Raw genomic sequence first — 14,347 nt, forward strand, 5'->3', positions numbered from 1 at the left:
ATTCAGCCCATAGTCCATAGATACTATTCAAGCCCACAGGAGACACTCCAACCGTGAAAAAAAATGGTCCAGCTCAAGAAAAAGGCCAGTACCAGGCCTGTAGTTTCTCATCCATTCCTCCACACGGGCGCAGCGTTATCGCGCAATTTGCCTAGTTTTACATATGCATGGTGAACCAGGCCCACGTATACCAGTGGATTTATTACTGAAGAGTTAGGGTAGCCGCAACGGTTATCGACACTTACTCTCTATAGTGTCTACGTGTACCTGCTAACTCAAATATAAACGGCGACCCATCCTACAATCGCGTGCTAGAGCACAGAAAATGGAGGGAGACTGCAGAGACGGGGCACATGCTGTGGGGCCCGCTCAGCATGGGGAAACTCATATCGGCTCTCGCCAGGCGCAGCGGCAGCCGTTTCTCCTCCGTTTCTCTCCCCTCCACGTGAGACAAAAGCTGATGTGGAAGTCTTATAGAGAGTGGCTATCGGCCCGTTGCGGCCGCCCTTAAATTTTTTTGAGAATCACACAGTACAACGAAGACGCCCACAACACGTACGCACACTCACACCCTATGAATACACGTACGCAAAACTTTATTTCTACACACTAAAAAAAATCTCGAAGTTGACAATGACAGAGATGCACAAGAAATCTCATAATCTCGCAGGGATGCACATATATTTGCACACAACATCATCTTAAGTTGTTTATTGTTGAAGTTGCACATATATTTCAGATGCTAAAAATGTTTAATTATCTTTTTTTTAATATCTATGCAACAAGAAATAAACAAAAAATTGCGGATGATGTAAATATGTTATCCATATTTGTATATAACACCAAACAATCTTGTGCAAACATATGCTCAGCGCTCTATGCGCGATATGCTGAGAACTGCAAATTGCACTAGATGAAAGGTCCAGTGTTTTCCTTGTGCACCTGACTTGATGCAACTATAAATAATAGTAACATAAATATGCACATATTGTTTTGCATATAACAAAAATTACAGATAGATAATATGCACATATTTTTGAGCAGATAGAAAATGTACGTCAAAATTATTGACCATGTGAGATGCCCAAATTTGTGTGCACACTTATTTGTGTACTATATAAAATAGTTACAAAATCTTGTGATGATGCACAAATTTTTGTTGAAGACAAACTAAGTCAGAAATTTTGAATAAATATAGACCCATATAAATTAGTGGGATAAGTATTTATAATACTTTTTTTATAACTTGTAGCGAGTTAATTTAATTACTACTTGCACAAGTACTCATGCTATCCATAGTGAAATAATTTATTCATTTGTCTATATGAAAATAAATACACATGATGCATCATATATTTTTATTGTGCAAGTAACTTGATTAGTCAAAGGTTGGATTTTGCATTCATGTAACCTTTGAACTGTAACAGCGTCACGCGCCCGTCTGCGGTGTTGGCACGATTCGATGCCCCGCGGCGAGCGAGAAATTTCAGATCCGGTCTCGCCGCCCACCGACGGACGGTGCAGGCATTAGCCGCCAGCCGGCATGGGATGAGCGTGTACGGAGAATGAGACAGTCAGACAGAGGGGGCAGGAGGAGTATGGAGGACAAGGACAACGCTCGCCCTGGGCCCACCTGTCTGCCGCAGGCGTACTTCCATGATCCGTACCACCACCACCTGCACGAGCAAGTCAGCCCTGTTTATCCCATAACGCAAAATACAAAATTTTTATAAATCACTTGTATGGTGTACTAAATGTAGTAGAAAAATAAATCGCATTACATAAATGAACTGTAAATCGCGAGTTTAATTATAACGTGATTAGACACTAAATTGTTACAGTAAAGCTATAGTAAATATGCTCTAATGATAGATTAATTAGACTTATTAGATTCGTCTCGTAGTTTACAGACAAGATCTGTAATTAATTTTGTGATTAGTCTATATTTAATATTTCAAATATTGAAAATTTCATTTCAAAAATATAAAAATGCAAAATGATCTAGGCCGTGTTTGGTTACCATAGGAAATTTTTCGCGCACGTTTTTCGAGAAGGGAGCAGAGGCAGACAGCAGAGCACAGCACTTGCCAGTTGCCACTTGCTCCGCCCTCGGTCTGCAGCCAGGTTACAGAGACGGTCTGGGGGAAAAAAAGGAAACGGAGGTCTGCCTGCACGATGTGCTCCAACGACCATACACGGTCACCTCAATCCAAACCCTCATCTTCGGATGGTTTACAAGCCGGCTGGTTCAATAGTATCTTGTGAGAGAGAAAGAAGCCGAAAGAAGCCAGCTGGTAGATCAGCAGAACAGCATTGTGTGCATGCAGCAGGAAAGAGTAGATAGGCTAATGGATGGATTATTGGTACAAGAAAGAAGCAAGTTGATGTTGCAGCCGCGCATCCAAGGGCAGGCTACAAGGCTGCACGCTCGGGAATTCAGAATTGCTTCCACAAAACAAAACCCAAACACATTTCAGCTGACGACGAAAGGTTGCACTGCGACAGAATTACTAGTCCCAGAATGCATTGGGCAAATGGGAATGCTCTTCGTGCTCCATTCATTGAGTTGAAGGATATGCATATAGTTTTTGCGATGGGAGATGACTGCAGCTAATCGACATAGCAAGGTATTAACCAGGTTGAACCAACATGTGAAATGTTTGCACAGCAACAGATGAAGATATCTCTTGCAAGCGAGGCTTGCCAGTAGGTACCGAGACAAATGCCGGGTGCAGTTTTCAGAATCTGAATTGCTGGAAACCTCTGCATCAGCTCACAATGCAAACGAGGATGTATTCATCAATAGGATAAAACAATGAAGTAGAAAGAACTCAGGACGTCTCTAATCAGCTGGACATCAACTGATAATGCTCAAAGGACCGGTATTGGCCCTCAAAAAGCCTGCTCGTATTCCTTTGGGTAACAGAGCACTTCGTTCAAGGACCGCCTAACTGAAGCACAAAACTGTGTCCACTTGACATGGAACGATCATTCAAAGCAGTCATAGCATCAGCACTGTCATCGGGTTTATAGTGTATTGTTTTGAAGGTGCATGGAACAAGGTCTTGGAGGCTGCCATGGGCAGGACGATGGACGACGGTCCAGATATTGTAATCATTTTTTTTTCCGCGTCCGAGTCTCGAACGATGTGGCCCCGAATGCAACCTGCGGCAGGCCGTCCGACCTATAGATGGCCATTTGGGCCGCCCGGCCCGGCCCGAGCACGGGCCCACCCTAGCCCGTCTTTTCTCGGGCCGTGCCTAGCCCGGCCCGATATCCTAGCGGGCCGTGCCGTGCTAGCCCACGGGCTGCACCGATGGCCCAGGCACGGGCCCACGGGCCTCTTTCGTGCCGGGCCAGCCCGTGGAGCCCGGCCTGTTTGTCGGGCTCGGGCCGTCCGTGGCCCACGATGGGGGCGGTCTGCGGTCGCTGGACGAGGCGTGGTGGACCGGCGGCGAGGCGCGGGCGCGCGGCAGATCGGCGGCGAGGAGAGCAGGAGGGGGCGGCGGCGAGGAGAGCGGGAGGGGGCAACGGCGAGGAGAGGAAGTACGGCGGCAAGGCGTAGCGGCGGCGCGAGTGGAGCTCCCAGACTCCGGCGGCGCTAGATCTAGGGTTGCAGGGCATGGGGGCGGCGTCGACGGCGGGGCGAGCCGGCGAGGGAGCGGAAGTCGGAGGGGGCGGCGTCGATGGCGGCGCGAGGGAGCGGAGGTCGGAGGGGGCGGCGTCGATGCGGGAGAGGCCGCGACGGAGCGGTGGCCGGCGGGGGCGGTGTCGACGACGGTCGACGGGGCGAAGGAGCGCAGGCCGAAGGTGGCGGCGTCGACGACGCGGCGAGGGAGCGGAGGCCGGAGGGCGACGCCGTCGACCGCCGGGGAAGGTCGGAGGGGGCGGCCGCAGGCGGAGCTGCGGAGGCGGGCCAGCGGCCTCGCGAAGGCGAGCAGGCGGCGTGGCCACAGGAGGAGTGGAAATGCGGCTAGGGTTGGGGGGAGCCGTGTGCGGGGGCGGCCGGGGGTGGGGGCGTGGGGTGGCCGGGTGGGTGTGCTAGGCTGCTAGCTCAGCCAGGCTGTGGGCTGGGCTGCATTGTGGAAGTTACCGGGCCGCCTACGGGCCGGCCTATAACTTCCGTGCCGGGCCGTGCCGGCCCACGGGCGGGGGGTGCGGCCCAAGCCCGGGCACGGGTAGTGGGCCGGGCTAGCCCGGGCACGGTTTGGACCGGGCCGGGCCGTGCTTGGGCCGGGCCAAATTAGCCGTGCTTCGGGCGGGCTAACGGACTGCGGACTGCATGCACATCTATATTCCGACCCCGACGCGGGGACGGGAACTCATCACCAACAAATAAAAGGATCGGTTCTTCATTCTTGTCCCCCAGTACGAAAAATCCAAGACCGCAGCCTCTCTCGCGGGTATCATCTCCGGTCCTCCGCAATCCCAGCCAGATCTCTCGGCGAGGTGAGGGGAGTTTGGATCAGCGATGGCCGGCGTTGAGTGTCAGCCGAAGGTCTCCCCGAGCAAAAGAAAGGCGGAGTCTTTGGCCGGCGAGGAGTGTTCGCTGGAGGAACGTGCCAGCAAAAGGATCGACTGTTCCGAGGCGGAGAAGGAGCCGGCAGCGCCGGTGGTCGCCGGCGGCGAAGGAGAGGAGGCTCCGGCGAAGAAGATGTGGCGGCTGCCGCAGGAGGAGGTCGACTGGATCCTCGCCCAGTCGAACGAACCTGTCTGTTCCGAGTCCCGAGCGCTCAAGCGTGCCAACCCGTCGCTGGTGCCGTCGCCGGAGGAGGAGAAGGGCGACTTCACGGTGCTTCTCTACGAGTGTGCCAGAGTCTGCTACGAGGAGGAAGAGAAGTTCGCGAAATTCCAGGCATGGGTCCGCTGCGAGTACGCCTCCAAAGGATTCGTGGAGGTCGACTACGACTACTTCGGTGAAAGAGCCGAGGTATTTAGGCTGAGCGACGAAGCACGCGACGAGGCGTTCAAAGACTGGGATCTCTCTTCAGACAGCGAGGACGACGAGGCTTGCAAGCTTGTGAAGAGGAAAGTTAGGAGCTTTTTCTGAAACAAAACGTTGTATGATTGATTTATGCTCAGAGATCATGGTTGTGCTTGTGGCTTGTCACGGCATCAGAGTTCCTCTTGTGATCTTGGTTCACCAATTCAATAAATGAATGCAATTTTCAGATTCAACAAAAAGAAAAGAAAACTTTTCCCTGAAGATAATTCTCCTCTTTAAGATACTATACTACTGTGCTTCAATTCTCAGTCTGCCGAAATTGATGTGTGTTCTATTAATCTACGGTCTTGTGAGCTGTTGTTTGATCTGCTATTCGTGGCTAGCTATTTCATCTGTAGCAGGAACTTTTGAGAACAAAGGAGTTAAGAACCTTCAACTGGGAGGAACTTGACCTGAGCAAAGTGGAGGACAACGGCTTTACAGGTTTGGAATGCGTCCTTGACGGTTTCACTGGTGAATTCTATAAAATCTGCTGGTCTTTGGCATGAAAACTGGGCCCTAGTTTAAACTTAACAGTGCCTCCATCATCCTTTTACCAAAGAAGAGGAAGTAGCGGAGATGGTGATTGACCTATAAGCTCAATCCACTCTTTTGCTAAGATTGTATCGGAGGATTTCATATAAAAAAGATTGTATCGGAGGTCCTACCGTCCTAGAGCTCTCAGGTTGGATTCAGATCTCGAGTTTTTTACAATCTCATTTAATTATTTTCAACTCGTTATCAGTTCCCTGCTTCTCAATGGTGTCCTGGAACAACGTTTCAAATACGAGCACAGTTTATGACAAGGAGGCTCCCTTTCTCCGAACTTGTTCGTCTTGGCCATCGACACTCTTCAGCGGATATTTGAGCTTGGTACTGATGATGGCCACCCCTCTAAGCTACATGGCACAGGCAAAGCTCTGCAGATGATGCCAGGGCCTTTCTGACCCCCCTTCAACGGACGTAGTTCTAAAGACCATGAAATCTTCCGGTGATGCTGCTGGGCTTAGGCAACCAAAGCCCATTTTATTAACAGGCCTTTGTTGTACTTGTAGCCCGCTACCAGGCTCTTTTATTGTTGATTATATGCCTACGCTTAGAAATTTAAAATTCTTGAGGCGAGTATTCGTATGATGATTTTCTTCTATGTTATCATTTAGGCCAACAAGAAAAGGACAAACTGCGTCATACATAAAAGGGAAATCTAGATGAAACTTTTCTCAGCCGAATATGCAACAGTTTCACAAATCGAAAAACTCTAGAGACAACTTTTTTCATTCAGATCAGGGCACCAGCAGTGTTGGAATAAGAGTGGTCTTTAGGACCTTATGGGTAGCTGTAAACATTGTGGATCTTATACCTATCACACGCTGGAGCCACTCCTAGTGTTATGGTCTGCACATAAGGATTAAAAAAATAGTATCTCCTCTCACGCTGCTGATCTCTCTCACTTTTCAATCTGTTACGGAACCTACTTATAAGGACTAATTTTACCACAAGCATTATGAGCTGAGAAATAACTATTTACCACTATTATAGGACCCACGTATAACAACTACTTTTACTCTACACATTGCCCTTGCCTCAGCTCGACTCCAGATTTAGGCACCATCTTTCTCTCGTGCCTCTGCTTTTGCTTCCATCACACAAAAAGGCAGAGCGTCCAGCATGAGTAACGCAGAGAACTTGGCAACAGATCTGCAAACCAGGCGACGACGGAATGGAAAATAAATGTACCAACGATAGAAGATCAAATATTATGCATGAAAGGTACTACTTCTGAAATTCAGTCTGATGTCCCCCATATTGTTCTTCTGAAGAAGCTATCCTTGTTGTATTCCCACATTGTTGTTCTGAAGAAGCTATCCTTGTGTTTTGCACTGGATCTCTAGTTATATGATGAAAAATGGAAGATTTATTATCTTTCATAAACAAGCGTTAAGAATTAAAGCTATACAAAAAACAAATGTGCTTGGAAACCCAAATTCAGAGAAGAGCTACTAAGAAATGGTAAAAAACTAAAAACTGAAGCCTAATAATGTTGATCTTGCAGGACAAATTAAAGTTATCTATGTGCCGTCCATTATTCACATATGTCATAATGTTTCACCATAAAAATGAATGCCGAAAATGTATAAATGAAATATATTCCAACACTAGTGTTGCTGTGAGTTCTGGAAACAGTGAATGGACACGTTGCCGAGACTCGTTGAGGATGAAGGCCTGAAGCTAACTTGTGCTGCGCGGCTGGCGCAAAAAGTTTGGCCAGCATAGTTGTTATTCTTAGAACTGAGTAATCCATTTTTTTCTCGAATACGCCGGAGAGCTGCGTATCATTGTATCATGAAGAAAAGTGAAATTGTCCAATTACAACTCGTGGAGTTGGACTCATGCGGACTCATTAGGCACAAGGTGCACTAAGACAAAAGAAGCAAGAGACAACACATTGACTGACTACTCCCGCCTAAGACAACCTAGCCGATGAGAAGCTACGTGGTGAAGGCTCCAGCAGCGACGTCGACAAGAAAAAGCACCGCGACAAGTTCGACAAGTCGAAGATCGATTGCCGTAATTGTGGTGAGTTTGGTCAGTTTGCTGATGTGTGCGACAAGCCAAGGAAGATGACCAAGTCAGTGGCGCAGCTTGCTATCGCAGATGCGGATGATGAGCCATATGGGATGACAAACCAAGGAAGATGACCACTGCTCCAATTTCTACATTTTACCCGCTCATTTTCGTATTTTTGGACAATTTGAAATTGGTATGAAATATGGGATGTCAAATTCAGAAACGGGATAGAAAGGCTTGTATCCTGATCGTTTCTGTATTTTATCGGGATATCCCGTTTTTATTAATTCGGTATATAGCGTTTTTACTACTATGTGTTTGGTTGTGGCTATGAATTTATTATATCTTCTATCTAAGCGTGGAGTTGCGGCTATATACTGCACTACTATGTGTGTGCCTGTAAACTTGTTTGTGAGGTTGTGAATTATTATCATGGTTTACAATTACTTGCGTTATTATCATTTGTCTATTATTTTCATATACTCATGTGGGGTTTGTTGGATAACCGGGTACCATACGGATAGGTATATTTTCATTTTGATTTTCTGTAGACCATTCATTTTCTACATATATCCATTCGAGTTGGTTCGTTTTCGATATCCTGTGAGTCTGTATTTGTTTTCGTGTTCGATCATTCCGTTTTTGATATCATTTTCTTATTAAATTGTAAAAGTGAAAATGGTAACGAGGTTATCCCACTACTACACAATGCATCATCGCAAACGCCCCATCACCGCCGGTTTGTTTCGAACCGGCGGTGATAGTCTATGACCGCCGGTTCCAAATGGATCCGGCGGTGATGTTAACATATCACCGCCGGTTCGTATTACGAACCGGCGGTGATATATTAACATCACCGCCGGGTTGTAATATGACCCGGCGGTGATGTGTTCTCCACTTTTTTTTCTTTCATTCTCCCCTCCCTCTCTCTCCGGTATTTTTTTCCTCCTCCCCCTGGCGTCCGCCCATAGCCCTCCCTCCCTCGTGGTGCCGCCCTCCTCCCCATTCCCCTTCCTCCTCCCACGCCCTCCCATGGCGGCGGCGCCGGCCCTCCGCCCCGTCCTCCTCCCTCGTCCCCAACACGACGACGACGGCCGACGCCTCCCACCAGCCTCTACCACAACACCACGAGCCCCCACCGCCCGCCCATGCCGTGCTCGCTCTTCCGCCCGAACCCCCACCCGCGGACATGACCCCCCGCGATGAAGGATCCGGGCCCGTCGTCCGCCGCCCCTGAGCCTCCCCCGCCCTCGCCCCCGCCGGAGGAGGAGGACGGCTGGGTGATCCTGCCACCCAGCGAGGTCGAGGGCATCGGCGATCCCAAGGTCATCCACTTGGAGGACCTGCAGCAGGAGCTCGCCCGCCTCTGGAGCCTCTCCGCCGCGCTCCAATCCGGCAGGGACCGCAAGGCGCAGTTCGCCGCGCGACTCGAGTCCGCATTAGAGGTAATAATAATCACTGAGGTTGGGACTCGATTGGCGCCCCTCCTTGCTCGATCCCTAGTGGAACTGTCGGATCCTGTGCGCTCTACCAATGGGTGGGTGCTCGGATCTTGGTGCTTTCCTTTTCAGCCCGGAATTATTCCTGGGAAAGGTTGGATTCGTCTCCATACCTTCGGTTGTGCTTCGAGTGTCAAAAGGAGGGGAACAATCTCCAGATCACAAGCCTGGAATTACCACTAGCATCACCAAAACAAGTATGTCTTTTTCTGTAAATCTTTCGTGGGTTTTCAGTTCTGTGTTCAAACTACACAATTTTAGGGATAATTTTTCTTCTTTCAAAAAAAATTGTACCGCTAGGCTAGAGGACCTTTCGCATCATCACATGATTTACAGTTGCTAACAAAGAAAGTCATGAAGTGTTTATTGTAAAAAGTATGATCATTCACAGTGTTGTACGAAGTGTACCTTTGTGTCTGGCAGCGATCTCCTAGTTGCATGAATTGATTTTATTTTTTGTGGACAGAACTATTGTTTTATTTCACTGGGTTGCTTGAAATTTTCTAAGAAGAGGTATACTAAATATGAAACATTAATACTTTTGTCAAACTTATTGGATAGAGAACTAGTTCTCTGCCGTAAGACTCTTTATTCTGAAATTGTGTCTTTCCAAAACTTAAATGCAACGAATTTTTTTCAGGTGCTGCTGAATCAACGTTGCCAAATGGCTCTCAGAGAAGACCTCTGGCCATATTGGGTCTACAGCTATCGAAGCCAAATGCCAAAAAGACTGGCTATTTCAGTGACAAGACTGATTTTCATAAATCTTCTACTGTTCTGGGATATGCTGCACATGTAAGTATATCTAGTTTGATTAATTATTATAAACTGGAAATTAAATTCACCATTCTTTTGTCAATTTCTTTGCCAGAGCATTTTGAAATACTATCAGTTTATGACTTCATTCTGTTCTAGAAGAAAGAAGATATTCAGATTGGGTGGACATATAACTAACAATGCTCTCCAGATGGTACTATTTTACAAACCTGACTGTTTGTTTGTTATGAATCATAGGCAGTCTCCCTCATTGCATCATATCTCAATGTTCCTCTTAGATATCCTTTGCGCTTTGGAGGTTCGCAGTCGTATATTCTTGATCCTTCGCCCTCAGTTGAACCATCATCTATAACAAATCTCAGTCAGTTTGTGTTATCATATTGATCTCTTTGACATTAGCCTGCTGAAAGAACAAAATAATCCTTTCAGTTTCAGATTGTGGTTTGTATGATTTTTTTTTCTATAGATTAATTTGAGATGTGCATTGAAAACTAGGATGTTCCGTACCAATTGCTAATCTGAATTGGAGAACTGTTGTTTTTCTGCACAGAAATGCAAATATCCTGGTGCTCTTTTGGGACAAGTGTTGTTTCTATGAAGAGAAATGCAAATATACTTCAAATACACTATATAGGTGTACTCATTTGCTACCTTGTGCCGTTTTGGGACAGTCACTGCATAAGCCTTTCTGCATGAGGCATTCAGTTCACTATGTTTTTTTTTAATTTTTACTTCCTACCTTCAAATGCAGATGGATTTGCTGAGAAAGGTTGGTGCAGCTAGAGAAGTTAATTGTTTTTTATTGTTTGGACATTAAAATGTCATGATTATAGAGTGGAACCAAGCATTAGCTAGCTTGATCAAATTATATGGTAGAATATGCCAGACATGCATGTTTAATGTAGAATAAGCTATATATTTTCCTGGTGAATGGCAGAAACTGAAAACATGTCTATTGTCTGCTTCTTTCAGATGTTTATGTCTATATTATTTCTTTCAAACCAAGAACTGTACTAATTCATATCCCATTCCATGTCAACTTCAGCAAGTACTGATACTAGGATTTGTGTGGAATATAATTGGCTAATAAAATGTGATGAGTCAGATTTATCCATTCACCTTTAACTTATGTTTGGGCAATAATCTCGATGTATGAGCTCATATGGTTGAATTCTACTGCTATAATTATATATTATATATGTTGTACAAATGATGCAATATTATTATATGAAAATATTTTTTTTGATGGGAAAAAGGTCTCCACCGCCGGTTTGTGTCTTCAACCGGCGGTGTTGATGTCTCCATCACCAACGGTTCTAGATACGAACCGGCGGTGATGGGTGCACATCACCAACGGTTCTGTAACCGGCGGTGATGGCCCCGCTATCACCAACGACATAAATCCAACGCCTCCCGAACCGTTGGTGATACTCCTTATGAACCGGCGGTGATGAGGGGTGCTGGAGTAGTGTCCCGACCGTTTTCAACCCTAGTCATATGCGTGTGCACATGTGTGTGCAGCGGGCAGGTGCTTGGTCTAGTGGATGCGGTTTCTTAGGAGTGAGCTAGTTTGATCAGTTCATGCAGGTGCACGCTGGGTTGGAGTTGTGGCCGAGTCAAGTGAGTCATGGCGTGAAGAGTGGATCACATAAGCTCTCGCAGGTTGTTAGTGGTGCTCTACATACAAGGACAGGTCGCCTGCATGTGTGCTTAGTGGTTAAGCCGTGTGGTGTTTGGCCGGGTCGTGTGGCCAAAGCATGACTCATGGTGTGTTTATTTAAAACTTGTAATCAGCGTGTGCGAGGGGTGGTGAAGTGAAAAAAAAAGCACTGGTGTGCAGTGCGGCAAAACTACTCTTTTCGCGTGTATGTGTGTTCTACCTGTGTGTTTTCATTCAACGAGAGAGACTCAAGCAAGAAGAGCTTGATTGTTGTTTATACACCAGAGAGTGCGTGAGTTCAGGAGGGAGAGGTTGATCGGCTTGATGAGTGCCAACAAAGCTGACTGATGTTGTGTAACTTTCCAGTGCACATTTGATCAAACAGAGAAAAAAAAAGAACCACAATACTAGCATGCTCTACCGGTCAAAATTAGGCCTACAATACTCAAGAATGACAATTGATCAACAGAACACACTTCAATTTCAGCATACTGAGAATTGAAGCGCAGTGGTAGGATAATCCTAAACCTAAAGTGGTGAATTATTGAAGAATTGAAGCATATTCAATTGATTTAGTAATGATTACTAGAGAAGAAAAGGGAAAGGCTCGGTTGCAAAAAGAAAAGAGCAATGCTGATGCTGTGACAAACCACCGGTACCATCTCCTCTGAGCATCAGGCACCATTTCCAAAAATGGTAAAAGGGCTCATCACAATACTCAAAAATGACAACTGATGAACAGAACACACTTCAATTTCTGCATACTGAGAATTGAAGCACAGTGGTAGTATTCTAAAGAGGTGAATTATTCAAAAATTGAAGCACATTTAATTGCTGTAGAGGATCAAGATAAGACAACTTGGATGTCGTGACAAGCGACAAGACATCGCCTCTTAGCATAAATCATACAATGTTTTGTTTCAGAAAAAACTCCTAACTTTCCTCTTCACAAGCTTGCAAGCCTCGTCGTCCTCGCTGTCTGAAGAGAGATCCCAGTCTTTGAACACCTCGTCGCGTGCTTCGTCGCTCAGCCTAAATGCTTCGGCTCTTTCACCGAAGTAGTCATAGCCGACCTCCACGAATCCTTTGGAGGCGTACTCGCAGCGGACCCAAGCTTGGAATTTGGCGAACTTCTCTTCATCCTCGTAGCATTGTCTGGCACACTTGTAGAGGAGCACCGTGAAGTCGTCCTTCTCCTCCTCCGGCGACGGCACCAGCGATGGATTGGCGTGCTTCAGGGCCCGGATCTCAGGATCGACAGGTTCGTTCGACTGGGAGAGGATCCAGTCGACCTCCTCCTGCGGCAGCCGCCACATCTTCTTCGCTGGAGCCGCCTCCGTTCAGGGTCGGCCTGCAACCTGCCGGGTTACGTTCGGGGCCAGAACGAGACTCTGACACGGGGAAAAAAATGTTGCCCATTCGGCAACGGGATCGGTGTGCATTGTTCGCAACGTCATCAGCGATAACAGATTGGATCCTCCGGTCTCTTGTGAAGCGAAGCGAGGCGACGCGTGCGCGCGACACGCGGTGCGCGTTCAACTACGCAAGCAGGACACGCACGGCGGCCACGCGTCGCGCATGCCAAATGCTAGCCGGCGCGCCAGTTCTCCGGACGCTTCCATCCTCGGCGCCACTCCCCCTAGTCCCCCCACCGCGGCGGTCAATTCGCCCGCTACTTCCAGCAAACAGCACGCACTAGCTCTCGCTCGTTCGGCCGGGAAGACAATGACCGTCGCCAAGAATCTCTCTGAATCCGCGACGCCGACGTGAGTGCTTTTGTTTGTTCTCTTTTACTATTATAATCTTCTGGAACTGGAAAGAGGCGTGCGGTGCGTGCCACCGTACCTTTTGCTATTATTTGGTTGGCTGATCGATTGGTCGGGAGCAAGCGCTCCCTCGTCCGCTCCTCGGCTCCTCCTCTCTCCGGAGTCCGGATCGCCATGGACCTGCCCAACGGTCGACACGGCGCCGGCGCCGGCGCCGAGGAGACGACGGTGGTGAGGATGAAGAAGAAGCAGGTGGTGCTGGTGCGGGAGGCCATCCACGGCCTCCTGGAGGAGAAGACGAGGAGCGGCCAGGGCTTGGCGTCCAGGCAGCAGCTGCAGGAGGAGGAACAAGGCCTCCTCTCCTCGTTGCTCACCAAGGTACTGTACATTCTCTGTGTCTGGATTGTTTCTGACTGCAGAGTCTGATGCTGAAAGGGTGTGCTGGGCCGTTTCTTCTTTACCAGCTGGATGCGCTGGAAGGAGATCCAGATTCGGGCGGCGTTTCCGAACCACACTCCCCGCACCCTGATCACCAGCCAGGGAAAGGCGAGAGCGGCGGCGAGGAGGTGGGGCTCGCCGACGTCGCCAAGGACCTGCGCAAGATCAAGCGGCAGAACACGGTCACCCACCTGCTGCTCGGCGTCGTCATCGTCCTCACCGCCGTGTGGCAGGTCAACGAGGTGTCGTTCCTGCTCTGGGTGCAGCGCAAGCTGAGCAACCCGTTCAAGTCCCTGGGGGACATGATCAAGAGCTCCCTAACGCTCAAGGGGAGGAAGCCGGTGATCGAGTCGTCGCCGCTGCCGCTGGTCGGCGTCCCCGACGTCAGCCGGGCCGATCTGCCGATGCTCGTCATCGGCAGCACCGAGGACATGAACAGGCGAACTAGCTAGCTGTGTGGTAATGCTAGGAGAAAGAGAGCTAGCAGCCGTTTGTTGTGACTGGAGTTTCATTTGTTTTTTTGTTCAGTTTGTCTAATCGTCAATGTTGGAATTGGAATTTGGCAGTATGGCAAGAATGTCAAAAGATCGTGCATCTTTTTGTGTGTGTTTGCTCACTAGTTCCATTTAGTCTTCTTGAATAGCGCACCTGAATT

The 14,347-nt window shown here is 48.1% G+C and overlaps 4 protein-coding genes and 1 long non-coding RNA gene across 5 annotated transcripts; 4 read left to right on the forward strand and 1 right to left on the reverse strand.

Annotated features, from left to right (window-relative positions):
- Window positions 1–4,323: 4,323 nt before the first annotated feature.
- On the forward strand, window positions 4,324–5,194 carry LOC120655827. The gene has a single exon (XM_039933789.1). The coding sequence runs from the start codon at window positions 4,472–4,474 to the stop codon at window positions 5,048–5,050; it is 579 nt and encodes a 192-aa protein (XP_039789723.1). The 5' UTR covers window positions 4,324–4,471; the 3' UTR covers window positions 5,051–5,194.
- Window positions 5,195–8,593: 3,399 nt separating this feature from the next.
- On the forward strand, window positions 8,594–9,234 carry LOC120653525. The gene has a single exon (XM_039931251.1). It carries the CDS (start codon window positions 8,755–8,757, stop codon window positions 9,232–9,234), a length of 480 nt encoding a protein of 159 aa, XP_039787185.1. The 5' UTR covers window positions 8,594–8,754.
- Window position 9,235: 1 nt separating this feature from the next.
- Window positions 9,236–10,833, forward strand: LOC120655831. Its single transcript, XR_005667745.1, has 3 exons — window positions 9,236–9,248; window positions 9,692–9,846; window positions 10,066–10,833. It is a non-coding gene; the product is annotated as an uncharacterized LOC120655831 (long non-coding RNA).
- Window positions 10,834–12,273: 1,440 nt separating this feature from the next.
- Window positions 12,274–12,804, reverse strand: LOC120655830. Its single transcript, XM_039933795.1, has one exon. It carries the CDS (start codon window positions 12,802–12,804, stop codon window positions 12,409–12,411), a length of 396 nt encoding a protein of 131 aa, XP_039789729.1. The 3' UTR covers window positions 12,274–12,408.
- Window positions 12,805–13,146: 342 nt separating this feature from the next.
- On the forward strand, window positions 13,147–14,288 carry LOC120655829. The gene is made up of 2 exons (XM_039933794.1): window positions 13,147–13,632; window positions 13,719–14,288. The coding sequence occupies exons 1-2, from the start codon at window positions 13,429–13,431 to the stop codon at window positions 14,142–14,144; spliced, it is 630 nt and encodes a 209-aa protein (XP_039789728.1). The 5' UTR covers window positions 13,147–13,428; the 3' UTR covers window positions 14,145–14,288.
- The last annotated feature ends 59 nt before the right edge of the window (window positions 14,289–14,347 follow it).

Source organism: Panicum virgatum, chromosome 1N (assembly GCF_016808335.1).
Source record: "Panicum virgatum strain AP13 chromosome 1N, P.virgatum_v5, whole genome shotgun sequence".
Taxonomy (NCBI): Eukaryota; Viridiplantae; Streptophyta; class Magnoliopsida; order Poales; family Poaceae; genus Panicum; species Panicum virgatum.